Source organism: Seriola dumerili, unplaced genomic scaffold (genome assembly GCF_002260705.1).
Source record: "Seriola dumerili isolate Sdu_G_001 unplaced genomic scaffold, Sdu_1.0 BDQW01000331.1, whole genome shotgun sequence".
NCBI classification, from domain to species: domain Eukaryota; kingdom Metazoa; phylum Chordata; class Actinopteri; order Carangiformes; family Carangidae; genus Seriola; species Seriola dumerili.
This window is the reverse complement of record NW_019174586.1, coordinates 12,918,521-12,935,514: the sequence shown is the minus strand read 5'-3', so window position 1 is coordinate 12,935,514 and position 16,994 is coordinate 12,918,521. Positions and strand designations below refer to the sequence as shown.

Sequence of the window (16,994 nt, the reverse complement as noted above, 5' to 3'; positions counted from 1 at the left end):
TCTGCTATACTATGACGTTTTTTGAAGTTAAATGCCTTGCTATACAATGACGTTTTTATGTCTTACTATACTATGACGTTTTTTGACGTTTTTATGCTCTGCTATACTATGACGTTTTTTGAAGTTAAATGCCTTGCTATACAATGACGTTTTTATGTCTTACTATACTATGACGTTTTTTGACGTTTTTATGCTCTGCTATACTATGACGTTTTTTGAAGTTAAATGCCTTGCTATACAATGACGTTTTTATGTCTTACTATACTATGACGTTTTTTGACGTTTTTATGCTCTGCTATACTATGACGTTTTTTGAAGTTAAATGCCTTGCTATACAATGACGTTTTTATGTCTTACTATACTATGACGTTTTTTGACGTTTTTATGCTCTGCTATACTATGACGTTTTTTGAAGTTAAATGCCTTGCTATACAATGACGTTTTTATGTCTTACTATACTATGACGTTTTTTGACGTTTTTATGCTCTGCTATACTATGACGTTTTTTGAAGTTAAATGCCTTGCTATACAATGACGTTTTTATGTCTTACTATACTATGACGTTTTTTGACGTTTTTATGCTCTGCTATACTATGACGTTTTTTGAAGTTAAATGCCTTGCTATACAATGACGTTTTTATGTCTTACTATACTATGACGTTTTTTGACGTTTTTATGCTCTGCTATACTATGACGTTTTTTGAAGTTAAATGCCTTGCTATACAATGACGTTTTTATGTCTTACTATACTATGACGTTTTTTGACGTTTTTATGCTCTGCTATACTATGACGTTTTTTGAAGTTAAATGCCTTGCTATACAATGACGTTTTTATGTCTTACTATACTATGACGTTTTTTGACGTTTTTATGCTATGCTATACTATGACATTTTTTGACGTTAAATGCCTTGCTATACTATGACGTTTTTTGCCGTTTTCATGCTATGCTATACTATGACGTTTTTTGAAGTTAAATGCCTTGCTATACAATGACGTTTTTTGATGTTTTTATACCTTGCTATACTATGACGTTTTTTGACGTTTTTATGCCATGCTATACTATGACGTGTTTTGACGTTACTATACTATTACGTTTTTGTGTCTTACTATACTATGATGTTTTTTGACGTATTTATGTCTTATTACACTATGACGTTTTTTGACGTTTTCGTGCCTTACTATACTATGACGTGTTTTTTACGTTTTTATGCCTTACTATACTATGACGTTTTTTGACGTTTTCATGCCTTGCTATACTATGACGTTTTTTGAGGTTACTATACTATTACGTTTTTGTGTCTTACTATACTATGATGTTTTTTGACGTATTAATGTCTTATTACACTATGACGTTTTTTGACGTTTTCGTGTCTTACTATACTATGACGTTTTTTGACGTTTTTATGCTATGCTATACTATGACGTTTTTTGGCGTTAAATGCCTTGCTATACTATGACGTTTTTTGACGTTTTTATACCTTGCTATACTATGACGTTTTTTGACGTTTTAATGCCTTACTATACTATGATGTTTTTTGACGTTTTTATGTCTTACTATACACTATGACGTTTTTTGATGTTTTCATGCCTTGCTATACTATAACGTTTTTATGTCTTACTATACTATGACGTTTTTTTGACGTTTTTATGCCATGCTATACTATGACGTTTTTTGACGTTTTCATGCCTTACTATACTATGATGTTTTTTGACGTTAAATGTCTTACTATACTATGACTTTTTTAAACATTTTTATGTCTTACTATACTATGACGTTTTTTGACGTTTTTAAGCCTTACTATACTATGATGTTTTTTGACATTTTTATGTTTTACTATACTATGACATTTTTTGACGTTTTTATGCGTCACTAAACTATGATGTTTTTTGACGTTAAATGCCTTACTATACTATGACGTTTTTTGACGTTTTTATGCCTTACTATACTATGACGTTTTTTGACGTTTTTATGTCTTACTATACTATGACGTTTTTTGACGTTTTCATGCCTTGCTATAATATAACGTTTTTATGTCTTACTATACAACGTTTTTTGACGTTTTAATGCCTTACTATACTATGATGTTTTTTGATGTTTTTATGTCTTACTATACACTATGACGTTTTTTGACGTTTTAATGCCTTACTATACTATGATGTTTTTTGATGTTTTTATGTCTTACTATACACTATGACGTTTTTTGACGTTTTAATGCCTTACTATACTATGATGTTTTTTGACGTTTTTATGTCTTACTATACTCTGACGTTTTTTGATGTTTTCATGCCTTGCTATACTATAACGTTTTTATGTCTTACTATACTATGACGTTTTTTTGACGTTTTTATGCCATGCTATACTATGACATTTTTTGACGTTTTCATGCCTTACTATACTATGATGTTTTTTGACGTTAAATGTCTTACTATACTATGACTTTTTTAAACATTTTTATGTCTTACTATACTATGACGTTTGACGTTTTTAAGCCTTACTATACTATGATGTTTTTTGACATTTTTATGTCTTACTATACTATGACGTTTTTTGACGTTTTCATGCCTTGCCATACTATGACGTTTTTTGATGTTTTTATGCCATGCTATACTACAATGTTTTTTGACGTTTTAATGCCTTATTATACTATGATGTTTTTTGACATTTTTATGTCTTACTATACTATGACGTTTTTTGACGTTTTTATGCCTTACTATACTATGACGTTTTTATGCCTTACTATACTATGACGTTTTTATGCCTTACTATACTATGACGTTTTTTGAAATTCTTATGTCTTAAACTATGGCGTTTTTTGAAGTTTTCTTGACTTTCTTTCCTATAACGTTTTTATGGCTTACTATACTATGACGTTTTAATGCCTTACTATACTATGACGTTTTTTGAAATTCTTATGTCTTAAACTATGGCGTTTTTTGAAGTTTTCTTGCCTTACTTTACTATAACGTTTTTATGGCTTACTATACTATGACGTTTTAATGCCTTACTATACTATGACGTTTTTTGACGTTTTTATGTTTTACTATACTATTACGTTTTTTGACGTTTTCATGCCTTGCTATACTATGACGTTTTTTGACGTTTTTATGCCTTACTATACTATGACGTTTTCATGCCTTACTGTACTATGAGTTTTTTGACTTTTTATGCCATACTATACTATGACGTTTTCATGCCTTACTGTACTATGAGTTTTTTGACTTTTTATGCCATACTATACTATGACGTTTTCATGCCTTACTGTACTATGAGTTTTTTGACTTTTTATGCCATACTATACTATGACGTTTTCATGCCTTACTGTACTATGAGTTTTTTGACTTTTTATGCCATACTATACTATGACGTTTTCATGCCTTACTGTACTATGAGTTTTTTGACTTTTTATGCCATACTATACTATGACGTTTTCATGCCTTACTGTACTATGAGTTTTTTGACTTTTTATGCCATACTATACTATGACGTTTTCATGCCTTACTGTACTATGAGTTTTTTGACTTTTTATGCCATACTATACTATGACGTTTTCATGCCTTACTGTACTATGAGTTTTTTGACTTTTTATGCCATACTATACTATGACGTTTTCATGCCTTACTGTACTATGACATTTTTTGATGTTTTATATCTTACTATACACAATTTTTGACATTTTAATGCCTTACTGTACTATGAGTTTTTTGACATTTTATGCTTTACTATACTATTACGTTTTTATGGCTTACTATACTATGATGTTTTTTGGCTGTTTTCATGTCTTACTATACTATGGCATTTTTTGAAATTCTTACTATACAATTACTTTTTTTTGACGTTTTTATTTCTTAGTGTACTATGACGTTTTTTTTACATTTTTATGCTTTACTTTACTATTATGTTTTTTGAAATGTTTAAGCTTTACTGTACTATGACGTTTTTGATGTTTTCATGTCTTACTTTACTATGACGTTTTTTGACGTTTTATGTCGTACTATACTATGATGGTTTTTGAAGTTTTTATGCTTTACTAAACTATGACTTTTTTTAAACGTTTTTATGCCTTACTATACTATGGAGTTTTTTGATATTTTCATGTCTTAGTATAACATGACTTTTTTTGACGTTTTCATGTGTTACTCTACTATGACGTCTTTATGTCTTACTATACTATGATGTTTTAATCGCTTACCATACTATGATGTTTTGTTGAAATTTTTATGCTTTACTATACTATCACATTTTTTTGATGTTTTAATGCCTTACTATAAGATGACATTTTTATGTCTTACTGTACTATGAAATTTTTTGGCTGTTTTCATGTCTTACTATACTATGACGTTTTTTGAAAATCTTATGTCTTACTATACTATGACGTTTGTTGATGTTATATGTCCTACTATAATATGACATTTTCATGACTTTTTTTGACGTTTTCATGTCTTACTATACTATGACCTTTTTTGGCTGCTTTTATGCCTTACTATACTATGACTTTTTATGGCTAACCATACTATAACGTTTTTATGTTTCAATACAATATGATTTTTTTTGTGATCGAGCAGCACAGTAGTAGAGTGGTTAGAACTGTTGCCTAGTACATGGAAGGTTGTGGGTTCGAACCCTGGGTTGGGGTATTTCTGTGTGTAATTTTTATGAGTTACTTTACTATGACTTTTTTATTCCTATGACATTGTTATGATCAGTAAGCCAAACCATTATTTGAGCTTCCAAAGACCAATGAAAACACAACAACAGCAACAACAACTACTGCGCTTTCAGTTTTATAATTAATTCTGGTGTTTCTTCTGTTCATGGGGAAAACACAAACATCTTAAGCCAAAACCACCAACCCTGATTTACCTGCTAGAACCGTCTGCGTCTGCATTTGCAGTCTGATCTTGACCAGATCCACCGGGGCTCCCAGGCCCACTGACATCAGTCCAGTCAGCATGCTGGCCACGGTCAAGTCCAACATGCCACAGGGATGATGCCCGTCGCCGTAGCGATACTTGCTTATGAGTCTCTGTGTGTTACTGAAGAAGCCAAACACCACTGAGTTGTAGACAGTGATGCTGGCCAGTGGGAAAGACATGCCCTTAAAAAACCCTGAGACCTGAAAAACAGAAAACAAAGATGACAGTTAAGTGTTACAAGTGTTACAAGTGCACAGTGCAAATTTTAAACTCAGGAATACACTTGGGCGGTTTGTCTGCCAACAATGCACAGGATGAAAAATGGGGTTAAGTTGCTGCCAAATATTTCTGTGGAAAGAATTCTCTGCTAACAGCGGGGGGGAGGGGAGTTTAGAAGACACATGTTGAAAAAGTAAAACACAGCTGTCCACTGCCTGAACAAATCATCTGACCACTGAGAACATCAGATCTGCGGTTTGACAGGGAGTGCAGGGCTGATATGACATATGTTGGGAGCGGTTACAACCAACAAAAGTTACAAAAGTTTCTGTGCAAACCACAAGGACGCATACCACACTGTCAACCCTGCATCACACCCGATAAAACAAACGAATCAGACGTATTGCAACGTTGCAAAATATTGCAAAACTGATCAAATCTGGTGAATTACTATTCAATTTTAAGCTTCTGCAAATAACTTCCCAAGCGCTGAAACTATTTAGATTCCAGGTGAGAAACTGGGTCACACAACAATCAACACAAGATACTGTAAATCAAACTAGAGTATGAAACATAACAAATAAATCTGTTCTTTGGCTTATTCAATAGGAAACTGAATAATTTAGGGTTCGGCCTGTGGATAACATCGACTTGAGATTTATAAAAATGTGAATTGTGCTATCTTTCTGTGACTTTCTTGTCTGAACAATCAAACAAACAGACAGGACAAACTAAAGTCAGACTCTTTCACAAAAAGATCTCAAAAAGAATTAAAGTGTGAATTGTTGACCTGAGAAAAGCCACGCCTGACACTTTAATTAAAGATCAAAGCATCTGATAATCATCCATACCGTTCTAATGTCAAAAAATAAGTAAAATTAGACTTGGACTGAAGGAGTTTGTGTGTTTACCGTTTCCTTCCTGTAGATGGTGAGGACGCAGTGTAGCGTGTTCTTGTAGCCTTTCCCCGCCTGGAGCCGCGTCTTGGTGAGAGAAAACATCCACTTTCAAAACAAATAACGACAAAATAGTTCCAGTATGTGGAGGCTGACCCTGCAGCTGGCCACACGTGTCATTAACACTTTGACATTTGGCTTAATGTAGGATATGATGTCAGGTGACCAAAATTCAGGACAATGCATAACGCCAATGTTGATCTGACATAAAATACTGACGACAGCTGTTGTTGATATTTTGTTTAGTTTAAGTTTTGTTGTTAAGTAGCCAAAATGACACATTAGCACATAAAATACAAACATCTGCTAAACATCACAATGTCAATTAGGGGGAACAGGGGGAATTTCAACTCAACCAAAACTTAGGGTTAAGGTTCGTCCAGTGTCTGCTGGAAAGACTCAAAGTGTTTCCTTATTGATTTCATCTGAAACTTGTTTCTGGTGTTTTTCCATCCAAATCTCTGAGAAAAATATCTACTCTTGCACTAAACTGTAAAACTTCAAAACTTTACCTACTAAGGTAAAATTATTCTGTTTTCATTCTACAGCAAATGATCTGAGCGTTAGTGGATCAGGTCATAACCTGAAACTGGAAAAGGACTTCAGCTCTTTATAGATCCAGACTCCAAATGGTTCGGAGAAAACTTTTAATACAGCACTACACTACATCTTATGATTAAACTTATGCTCATTACTACTGTTGTGCTCTCTCTATTACCAGAAGAGATTCTTCTTTGTTCTGTATCATAAAAACACTTTTCATTTTATCATGTTCAATTTTCATCTAGAACTTTGTAGCTTGGTTTGAAGTTTGTCAGTATAAACAGACAACTTCTTCCCATAATGACAAAAATGTGTTAATGTGGAAAATGAGTCTGAATTGTTTTCACATTACAATAAACAAAACACAATGTGCCACAAAATACCAAAAGAGAGCAAGTCTTAATGAACTGCAGGTTTTTATTCTCTTATGTAACAACAACAGTGGCTTCAGAAAGAGTCCTTCACTTCCTGCACCCTTTATTGTGTTGATTTGATTTTAAATGGATTTAACCTCAATAATCCATAACGACAAAGTGAAAACAACTTTCAAATTTATCAAAAATCACAAACTGAAATCTCTCATTTACTAAAGAGTTCAGACCCTTTGCGGGGGTACTCATACTCTTAATTACCCTTGACATACATGCTTTCCAGGAGTCCACCTATGGGATACTGAACTGATAGGAAATATTTAACAAAAGGCACGTGATAAAACTGATGGTGAGGCATGGATTGGAGCAAATTCATAAAACCATTTCTGAAGCTTTGAGTGTTCCCTGGAGAACAGTGGTTGTGAAATGGGAGAAGTTTGGAGCCAGGACTCTTCCTGGAGTTGAACTGAACAAGAAGGGCCTTGGTCAGAGAGGTGACCAAGAACCTAATGGTCACACTAACAGAGCTCATGCCTCAGCTTTATAATAAAAAGACGAGACAGAAGCCACTTTGAGAGAACGACACACGGCAACCTGCTGGAGTTCGACTAACAGCATTTAAAGGAGAAAAAGATTATCTGGTCCGATGAGACGCAAACTGAACCGTTTGGGCTGAACTCCAAACACCAGGCGCTGCGAGAAGCAAGATGGTGGCAACATCATGCTATGGGGCGGGCTTCTCAGCGGCAGGGAGAGGAAGACTGGTCAGAACTGAGGGAGGGATGAATGCGGCCAAATACAGAAAAAACAAGAGTTCATGTAACCCGAGACTGTGGTGACAGTTCAGCTTTCAGCAGGACAATGACCTGAGACAAACAATCAAGTCTCTGACTGTCCGTGAGTGACCCGGCCGAAGCCCTGACTTAAACCCCATAATGCCTCTGTGGAGTGACCTGAAGATAGAAGTTCACAGACACTTGCCATCCATCCTCTCCAGCTCTGATTGCTCAAATCCAGGTGTGCAAAGCTTGTAGAGACTTCCCTGTGAAGACTGGAAGCTGTAACTGCTGCCACAGTGGCTTCTACAACGTACTGAATGTCTTCAACAGGTCTTCACATTATCGTTATGGCTCAGTGTCGCATCTTATCCATTTAAAATCTGTGCAAAGGGTGACAGGGTCTGAATACTTTCTGAAGCCACTGTATAAAAGCAGGACAACACCGCTCAAAGGTTTGGGAGTATTCAATTCAATTCATCCAATCCTACAGAGAGAAATGCAGCAGCTCCCATCACGATCAAGCACTTGGTGAGAAAGCAGTGTGGCAGAGTCGTGCTGCAGCTCTAAAATACCTTCACTGTGTCAAGCGGATGGCCCACGACCACACTGGAAGCTCCTGCAGCCAAAAGAAAAAGAAAAACAGACAGAAGAAAATAAAATGAAAACACAAAATACCAGAGGAAGGGAAAAAAAGAGAGATAATGTAACATGAAACTGTCTGTGAAGGGAAAAAGACTTGTGCTGCAAAGACGAGCTCAATACAAGCTTTGAAATAACTGGATTTTCTTTGTTATTTGGTGCATTTCTGAGACTTAATTACATCTACGGATAAAAGCAACACACTTTATTTGAATTTTTCTGTAATGGGCTTTTGGTTTGTGATGCACTCCATGCCCCTAAAGTGCAAACAAAGTACAAACAATTGCATAAACACCCAGCGTGTGCTGTCGTGTCCCTGCTGAGAGGAAACAGCGGGTGATGCAGCCAGAGACTGGACAAACTGGACTGCCACCATGGGGCCCTGGGGCAAACATGAGCTATTGTGCCCTTACTGACCCCCTGTTCCTGCCACTCTCTGGGCACTGTGTGTGAGCACATACGCATCAAGCACACACACAACACATAGCAAAACAATGCACGCAGTATCCTGCCTCCAAGCGCAGATAACAGCCAGGACTAACTGGCCACAGGTTTGTTGTGTTTAGGACGAGGCACTCAGGGCGGTCGGGGTGGACGCCAACTTTACCAACTTGCTTTGTCTGGTTGATTTAATGATGTAAAAGATGAAAATGAGGCACGAACTGAAAGAAGAAGAAGTGTCGTCCTGCAGCTGCTGCTGTAGTTTTCCCTCCTCACAGCACAGACAGTATTTTCAAATGCAAAAAACTTAATTTATTTAAATTGGCAGTAAAACAAGAAAATAAACATGTTACATAAAAAAAAGAAGAAGAAGAAAAAAATAATGGATCCAGGTTTGTGGTCTAGGTTTGGACCTGGTTTTGTTACAGGGTCGTTGGGCGTCAACAGCTGAATGAAAGATGCGTTTACTCATTAATTGAAAGACAATGAGAGAATTCACATGAATCACCCGTTTCCTTGGTTCCACCCGTTGTTTGCCTCCACAACAACCTACATCAGGGCGAAATTTAAACTGAATTTTGCATTTATCTTTATTTCTGCTCAGTTTTCATTTTTTAATTTTAACAGAATTCTTTTAGTTTCGGTTCACAGGGGTCTCACCCAAACAGAAATGTAATATATGACAGATATGTCTATATGTGTATATATGCAAGTTTATTAAAACAACATACACATAAAGTTTCTATACGTTTATAAATATCTTTCTTATTCATTTGAAACATGTCTATCTTCTCATTCTGGGAAGGTTGGTCTCAGATATTTGGACCCTACTGTTATATATATATATTATATACACATACATACATATATATCTATGTAACACATGTGTTCATTTATAAACATATATATTTGTATGGGATATACATATATGTCAATATATGAAATTGTTTCAAATTCTAATGGATTTTATATAGAATTTTTACATATATGTTTTTATTTCATATGAACATATATTTCATGTATGGAAATTGAATATACTGTATATACATATATTACGTTTGTGCATGGGTAAATTTGACTTCTCTTCCATTGACTTGCATCCATCAGTTAGAATTTAATGTTAAAGACTTGATTCTTCTTTTCATGTTCAGGTTTCATTAATTAACCGTGAACAGACAGAACAGCCTGATCTCAGTGTGAGGCTGCTGGACTCCAACTTTTGTTTATGCAACTGAAACTGACGCAGCAGCAGCGCCCCCAGCGGCCAGTCCCGTCACTGCGTGTATTCCACTTAAAAAGTGTTTTCTCATTAGAATAAAAAAAATCTCCACATGATCAATCCTGCAGGCACGGACTCTGTGTGCGTGTCTGCGGGAGATAAGGCGCTTGACTGGCTGTAAACTACTTTCCTTCACACTGGAGGTGAGGGTGTTTATCAGAGTGGGTGGGTGGGGGAGGGAAGGAGGGAGGGGGTTTCTCTGCAGACCCTCCATTGTTTACACTGCATGTGGATGCATGTGCGGCTGCACAGGTTTTCCTGCAAAACGGATTTCACTGCGCGAGAACAGCAGCCTGCGCCTGATCCTGAAGCTGTGTTTACCTCCCTGCACAGCTGATTTTAATCCACACAAACATGCACTCCATGGGAAGCCATGGAGTGACCCATCTGACCCCACAACCCCCACCAGCACCACCACAATCCCCCCCTGAGCCTCTCTCTCTGAACAACAGCCTCGGAAATGACTTTTCACTCACCGCCGATCCATCCCGCGATAAAATCATCCACCTGAAAACTGTTGGAGTTCTGCATCTTCCTCTCAGAGCTGCTCTGTGCGTCCAAACTTCAGCCCACCGCCTCTCATCAGCCCGCCAATGAAAACGCTCCGTTTCCCTCCGTGTCGGTGATGAGGAAGAAACTGATGACGCCTCGTCTCCTCCGGACAAAGCAACGGGCAGAAATGTTCCTGAGAAACAGAGAAAAGCGATTTTAAAGAGTGACTGCTGTGATAAGAAAACCACACTGCATGTTAGAACAAACAGCCAATCAGAGCAAGAGTTTCAATGTACGGGACAGCCCTGCTGGCCAATCAGGTGTCAGCTCCTCAAAGCACTGCAGCCTATGGAGACGCCACCATGGAAATGAGCCATGAGGAGGAGAGCTGAGCAGAAATACAAACCTCCTCACTGTAACGTTATTCCGCCAGCTGTCTGTGCAAGTCTGTACAAAGGGTTAATTTTCTATATATTATATTATTAATATTAATATTTGATATTGTCATTTTGCAGTTTTCTTTCCTGTATCGTCCACTCGCTGCTGTAACACATTCCCCCACTGTGGGACTAATAAAGGAATATCTGATCAATATATGATCATATTAACAACAGCTTCCATGAACAAAACTGATTTAGATTTTAAGCTAATATTAAGTTAAATTTAACAACATAAACATAAAGGTGTAAAAGACTGAAACCAAACCATTTAAAAACAGATTGTTTTGTAAAAAGCAAAATACTAAAGTGTCATGAAGGTAAAATGTGATTTAAAACATTTGAGAAGATACACAATCAGGTGCCAGTTTATTAGGTACACTGAGATAAAACTACTCTAACGTTCAATTTTTGTTGCAACTATTGTAGTTAAATACTGACGACTGTCTCTATTATTTAGTCCACCCAGCTTTTATCAGTGAGCGAAGGCTAAACAACAGAAACACCTCTTTGTTTAACTACATCCTCCAAAGTGATTTCACATTTGAATCAACGCTTCTTTAAAACAGTGTCAGTAAAAAACTGAACATTATCACCTCCATTAGTGTTGTGTTAAGCTGCGNAAACACCTCTTTGTTTAACTACATCCTCCAAAGTGATTTCACATTTGAATCAACGCTTCTTTAAAACAGTGTCAGTAAAAAACTGCATTAATGTTGTATTAAGCTGCATTAGTTTAGGCTTGGTGTACCTAATAAACTGGCAGCTAGAGGACAAGAAACAGGAAATGGTTTTCCACTTAGGTTTTATTATTAATCCCTGTGGGGACATTTGCCCTCTAACTGTTAAAGACAATCTGAGCTCAGTGGCTGGGACCCGGTGAAGGACAGCAGCAGAGGTTCCTGATAAAACTTAACGTATAATGTTTAAACCAGAGCACCTGGAGGAAACACACTCAAACACCAGGAGAGCAAACAACAAAAACCTGGTTCAAATACAGGACATGTTCGCTGTGATGGGACTGAAGACACCAGACAGCTGCTTATTGATCTTTGATATCTGATTCCCTCTGACAGACTCAAACACTAAGACAAATGGCAATAATGTAAATATTACACACTTTATGAAGAGAGCCACAAAATGTTCAACATAATGAATACATTGGAAACAAACTGCCACTTTTATATGTATATGTTTTATGTTTATATATATATACACACACATATATATATATCACTTTTCACTGTTTTGAAAGGCCAGTTCAGAGTATCAGTTCCTCATTAAACCTTTTTATTTCCTGACTTAAATGGATCGATGATTGAGCAGGTTTGTTGAACTGAGTACATATTGATGTTATATATATATACCAAGTTGTGTATGTTCTCGAAATTGAGTTGCAATTGCATCACTTTTTTATATTTAATAATATGACATTAAATATATTGATATATCTTCCTTTGAAATGTAGTGTAGGCTCTTTAAACAGAAAATTATCTGTTTTATCTTATTGAATCTAAATTGTCTTTTAACACACAAAACTTTACTTTCAGTTCTAGTGAAGATCCCAAAGTTTCCAAAGATCCCAAATATGTCAAAGTTTAATCTCTGTGAATCACGTTTGTGCTCTATAAACTGACTTGACTCATTTGAACTTAAATTCAAAAGGTTGAAGTCGAGCAGCGGTTAAACAAGAAAATCAGAGGACGGACAGAGAGACAAAAAGACAGGCAGAGATTTCTGAATTTATTATCGGACGGACCGTACTTGGAAAGATTAGATGATTTTAACAACCATTAAACAACTCAGGCGGAAATAAAAGGAGAGAAGTGGATGTAAACACTGGCTCCATAAAACCATAGACGTTAATGTGTCAGAGTTGTTGTGGAGGAAACGTGGCTCCACCCCGAGATAAGACGCTGATAACAGAGACGCAGCATCTTCTTCACTCTGTGGAAAATTACCAGAGAAACGCAGAAAAGGCCGAACCCGACCCACGAGGAGAGACGAGAGGAAAACAACCAGCTGGTTCAACATTACCTTTTTTTTTTAAATGATTTTACCTGGAAGACAAACAAAAGTCTCTATTTGCTTGTTTCGCTTCAGTGTTTATGAGTGAAACCAATATCACCTATAAGAATTATATTCATAACTTTTAATATCACACAGCCAGCTGTCATCAGTGACTGTGAGAATCCTCCCACTCACCGAGGAAACAGCTTTACAGTAACTGTTGACTTATGTCTTGACTCCACCTTTTTTATTGCATTTTACTTTTTGTTTCAAATTAATATACAAATAATGTTAAGAAACACTTTCAATTACCTTCATTTATATCCACCTATATGCAGGTTTTTATTTATATCCGTCCTGTGTTTTGATTCGTCTCTGTAGCACGTTTCTAGAAATAAATCATTTCAACTCGTGCGATCTTAAAAATGGTTTTCATCAATATATAAGTTCATTTGGGTTAATTACTTTAAATGGATTTTAATTGATCTTATATTGAATGTAGCAGCCAATCTGCTGAGCTCTTTGTATTATTATACAGTCAGGACTTCAGTTCATCATACAGCACATGCATTTAATGACTTCTACATCTCGTTTACATTTTCTTTAATCTCGAATTTTCCACTAATCGGACGTTAGCAAGAACTTTCATGATCTGCTAGTACAATAAAAACATGCATCAATATATGAACGTATTAAATTAAAGGGCTGTTTCTGGATGAGGAGGTGAGTATCTGTAACAGTATGAATGAAAATGTACTTGCTGAAATCTTAAACTACACATTTAATGAGCTCTCCTCATCATACACATGAATTTTACACGGCCGCTGGTTTGTTCCAGAGCTCAGTCGGACTCAGTCCAACATCTTGGGAACTCCTCTCCGTCGTGGTCTTTGCCAGAGTCGGATCAGTTTCATCTCTGAGCGACCAGAATAAACACAGCGCACGTCCAGGATGTGTTTACTCTGACTGTAATGTTTTCTTTTTACATTTCTATTACTACACGAGTAAACGAGATAAAACATGGAAGCTGGTGCGGGTGTGTTTGTTCACTTTTGAGGGAGGTTAGGTCGGCCAGTCTTTGTGCTAAGCTAGGCTAAACATGCCTCTGTACTGGAAGCACAGACATCCTCTCATCTGACACTGGTGAAGACTCTCCCCAAAACTTTGAGTCTTTACATAATATAAGTTTATTAATCATTTACCAATTAGACAAAATCCCCAAGAAGAAAATCATTTCCAGATGATTAAAAAACGTCTGCGACCACGTTGCCTCTCGCTTGAATGGGGAAGGGGTCAGTCGTCTATACATAGACAGAGTGTCACGTTTGGGTGTGAGTGTGTGTGTGTGTGTGTGTGTGTTTGCTGATGATGCATCTCATATGTGTCTGTATCACGTTTCGGTCATTAAAGTGCGTCTCCCTGAACGACCGAAGCCCATGTGTGTTTGTTTGTCAGCAGGATTACGCTGAAACTCCTGAACCTGTTTACACCAATCTTGGTGGCGGGAAGAATCCCGGTCCAGAGACGAACCCGTTCAATTCTGGTACCGATCCGATCGAAGGGGCAGAAACAGGTTTTGTTTATTTCTCTGTACAGATTAAAGTGAATCTAATTGAATCCAATAATTATCAATGAAAACTGCTTTGAATCTGTTTTCTGTTACTTGGTGAAGTTTCCGACAACAGGTTTCAAACACCTTTAGATGAGTTTTCAGGGATTTTTTTCTCAATAAAGAATCTATTATTTTTCTTTAATTGTGTCTGATGATGTTTCCTCCTCAGGTTAAGAAACATACAGAAACCTAAAAACATGTTTTAGAATATCTGATCTCAGGATAATGTGTATAAAAATTATAATACATAATTATGAGACATAATAATTTATAACAAAGTGGAGGAAACCTTCCATATAAATCCATATAAGACACACGTTAACGGCACATATGGGACCGTACATAACATATCAGTAGTGTGTGTGTGTGTGTGTATCCTTGAACCTGTGTGTGAGTCTGACATCTGTGTGTATGTGTGTGTGTGTGTGTGTGTGTGGTGTGTCCTGAGTCGGGCTTCTGATTGGTCGGCTGGGACAGGTGTGGTTGACATGGATTGTGCATGTGAGGTTGAGTTGACAAACAGTGGGCTACATGTCATGTGCACAAGCACAACAACCTAAATAAGTCACAGTGTTGGTATGAACGAATGAATGTTAATTATCTTTTGTCCTTTTGAGATCTTTGTGATAAATATCTTCATCACAACATCTCTGCACAGACAGGAGGAAACAAACCTGACAAACCTCTGTTTACAGCAACGAACATTTAAGAAGAGAAGAAAAAACTCAAATAAACACAATAACAGGACAAAAAAGACACGTGCAGGTAAGTTTATAATAGAGTAAAATAAAAGAACAACTAAAATCATCTCACTCAAAGACAAACTAAACTAGGAAGCATTCAGGGAACACAGTGCGTTAGTCAAGGCTCTAAATGTTGTTCAGGAATCATTACAATTCATGACAAACACTCACATTAAAGAGGGTGAAATATCAAAGAGCAAAACATTTTTCTGGTTCATCAAAACCACGTGTTGTTTACGGGCCAGAAACTTCTTATGAGGAATATTTGCAAAAGTGTGAAAGAAAATGCCACTGAGCATGAACACATGAATGTTGGAGCAAGGAAAAGAAGATTTCTTTGTTTTTCTTGTGAGTGAAAATGTTAAAGTGATTCATCAGTGGCTAAAAAAGACATAAATCATCCAGTGAATAAATACAGATGACAACCATCTCATGGAGTCTCCTGCCTGCAGAGGTTTGGAGGGAGGTTTTCTGTCTGTTGTTTTCTCTGAGCCTCGGAGGACTGCTCACCCCCAGCTCAAGCAGCAGGAATCAGATTAGTAATTAGATTTACAGTACTACAGTTTTTACAGGAATAATGTGAAAACATGCAGAGAAAAAAATCTGCAGAGGTTTGACTCCACATTTGGTGGTTAGGAAACTCCCTGAAGCAAACCAGGGAGGTTTTGTTCAAGGTTTTTTTATTTTTGTTCGTGCTCAGACGTGGGAGTCGCTCAGTTCAACCACAGGATTCTGGACAGCTGCAGGTTATGACTGATTGATTATAGATCTCTAAACCTTCACTAATATTCTTGGCTGCTTTACTTACCTTCAGGCCATCACTGCCCTTTGTACATCTGAGATTTTCAATATCGCAGCTGTGTCCTGTTACCTGGCCTCTGTAGTCGACACGGACCAAAACATTTCTGATGTTTGTTATTTGTCTGTGCGGGGGACAGAAGTTTCTGTCTGTTCGGATTTTGGACGACAACACAGTCGTCCTGTTTTTCTTGCCCTGAGCAAACTGACCTGTGGAGAGTTCGCATGGATCTGTTTGCGAAGGAACAGTGACCGCTGAAAGCACATGTCGTCTGTGTTTAAACAGTAACGCAAAAAGTCTGGTTTGTGTAATAACACCATGTGATCCTGAGAGTTGGGTTGAGTTTGTTTTTTAATGTAGATTCTGTAATTCTGCTTCCTCTCCAGATGTTTTAAACTCTGCTATGATTAATATTTAGTTTTACATCAACATTAGTTTAACACATACACTTAAAAACTGGGTGTGAAGCTCATCTACTGTTACTTCCTCATTGAGAAACCTGGATCAGACCTTAAGCCCCGCCCACCACCTGCTGGCTCCAGGTGGACAGGTGAAAGAGCAGAGTATCAAGATGGTGAGAGGAGGAAACATCAGAGAGACTCAGCCACATGTTTGAGCCTCAGTCAGACCCAGACTCAGAGGAGGAGTCTGAGACCAGAACCAGAGACTAGCAGATGGTTAGCGTAGTTAGCATCTTCTATTTGTTTATGTTGTGGCTGACACAGTTTTAGCATTTGTGCTAAGTTGACAGGATTGGTT

General features: G+C 37.0%; 1 protein-coding gene across 3 annotated transcripts in view; it reads right to left on the bottom strand.

Moving 5' to 3' along the window:
- slc25a48 (solute carrier family 25 member 48) overlaps window positions 1–16,434 on the bottom strand; it is a 28,319-nt gene extending 11,885 nt beyond the window's left edge. Inside the window, exons 1-5 of one of the 3 annotated variants that reach the window (XM_022760081.1) lie at window positions 16,245–16,434; window positions 10,619–10,827; window positions 8,356–8,399; window positions 6,046–6,117; window positions 4,863–5,115 (exon numbers count right to left, since the gene is read on the bottom strand). In XM_022760081.1, coding sequence (XP_022615802.1) covers window positions 4,863–5,115; window positions 6,046–6,117; window positions 8,356–8,399; window positions 10,619–10,673 — 424 coding nt within the window. In that variant the 5' untranslated portion in view covers window positions 10,674–10,827; window positions 16,245–16,434. Of the gene's footprint in view, window positions 1–4,862; window positions 5,116–6,045; window positions 6,118–8,355; window positions 8,400–10,618; window positions 10,851–16,244 lie in introns of those variants that run through there. The other 2 variants (XM_022760084.1, XM_022760083.1) reach the window with 2 other exon arrangements.
- Between the last annotated feature and the right edge of the window lie 560 nt (window positions 16,435–16,994).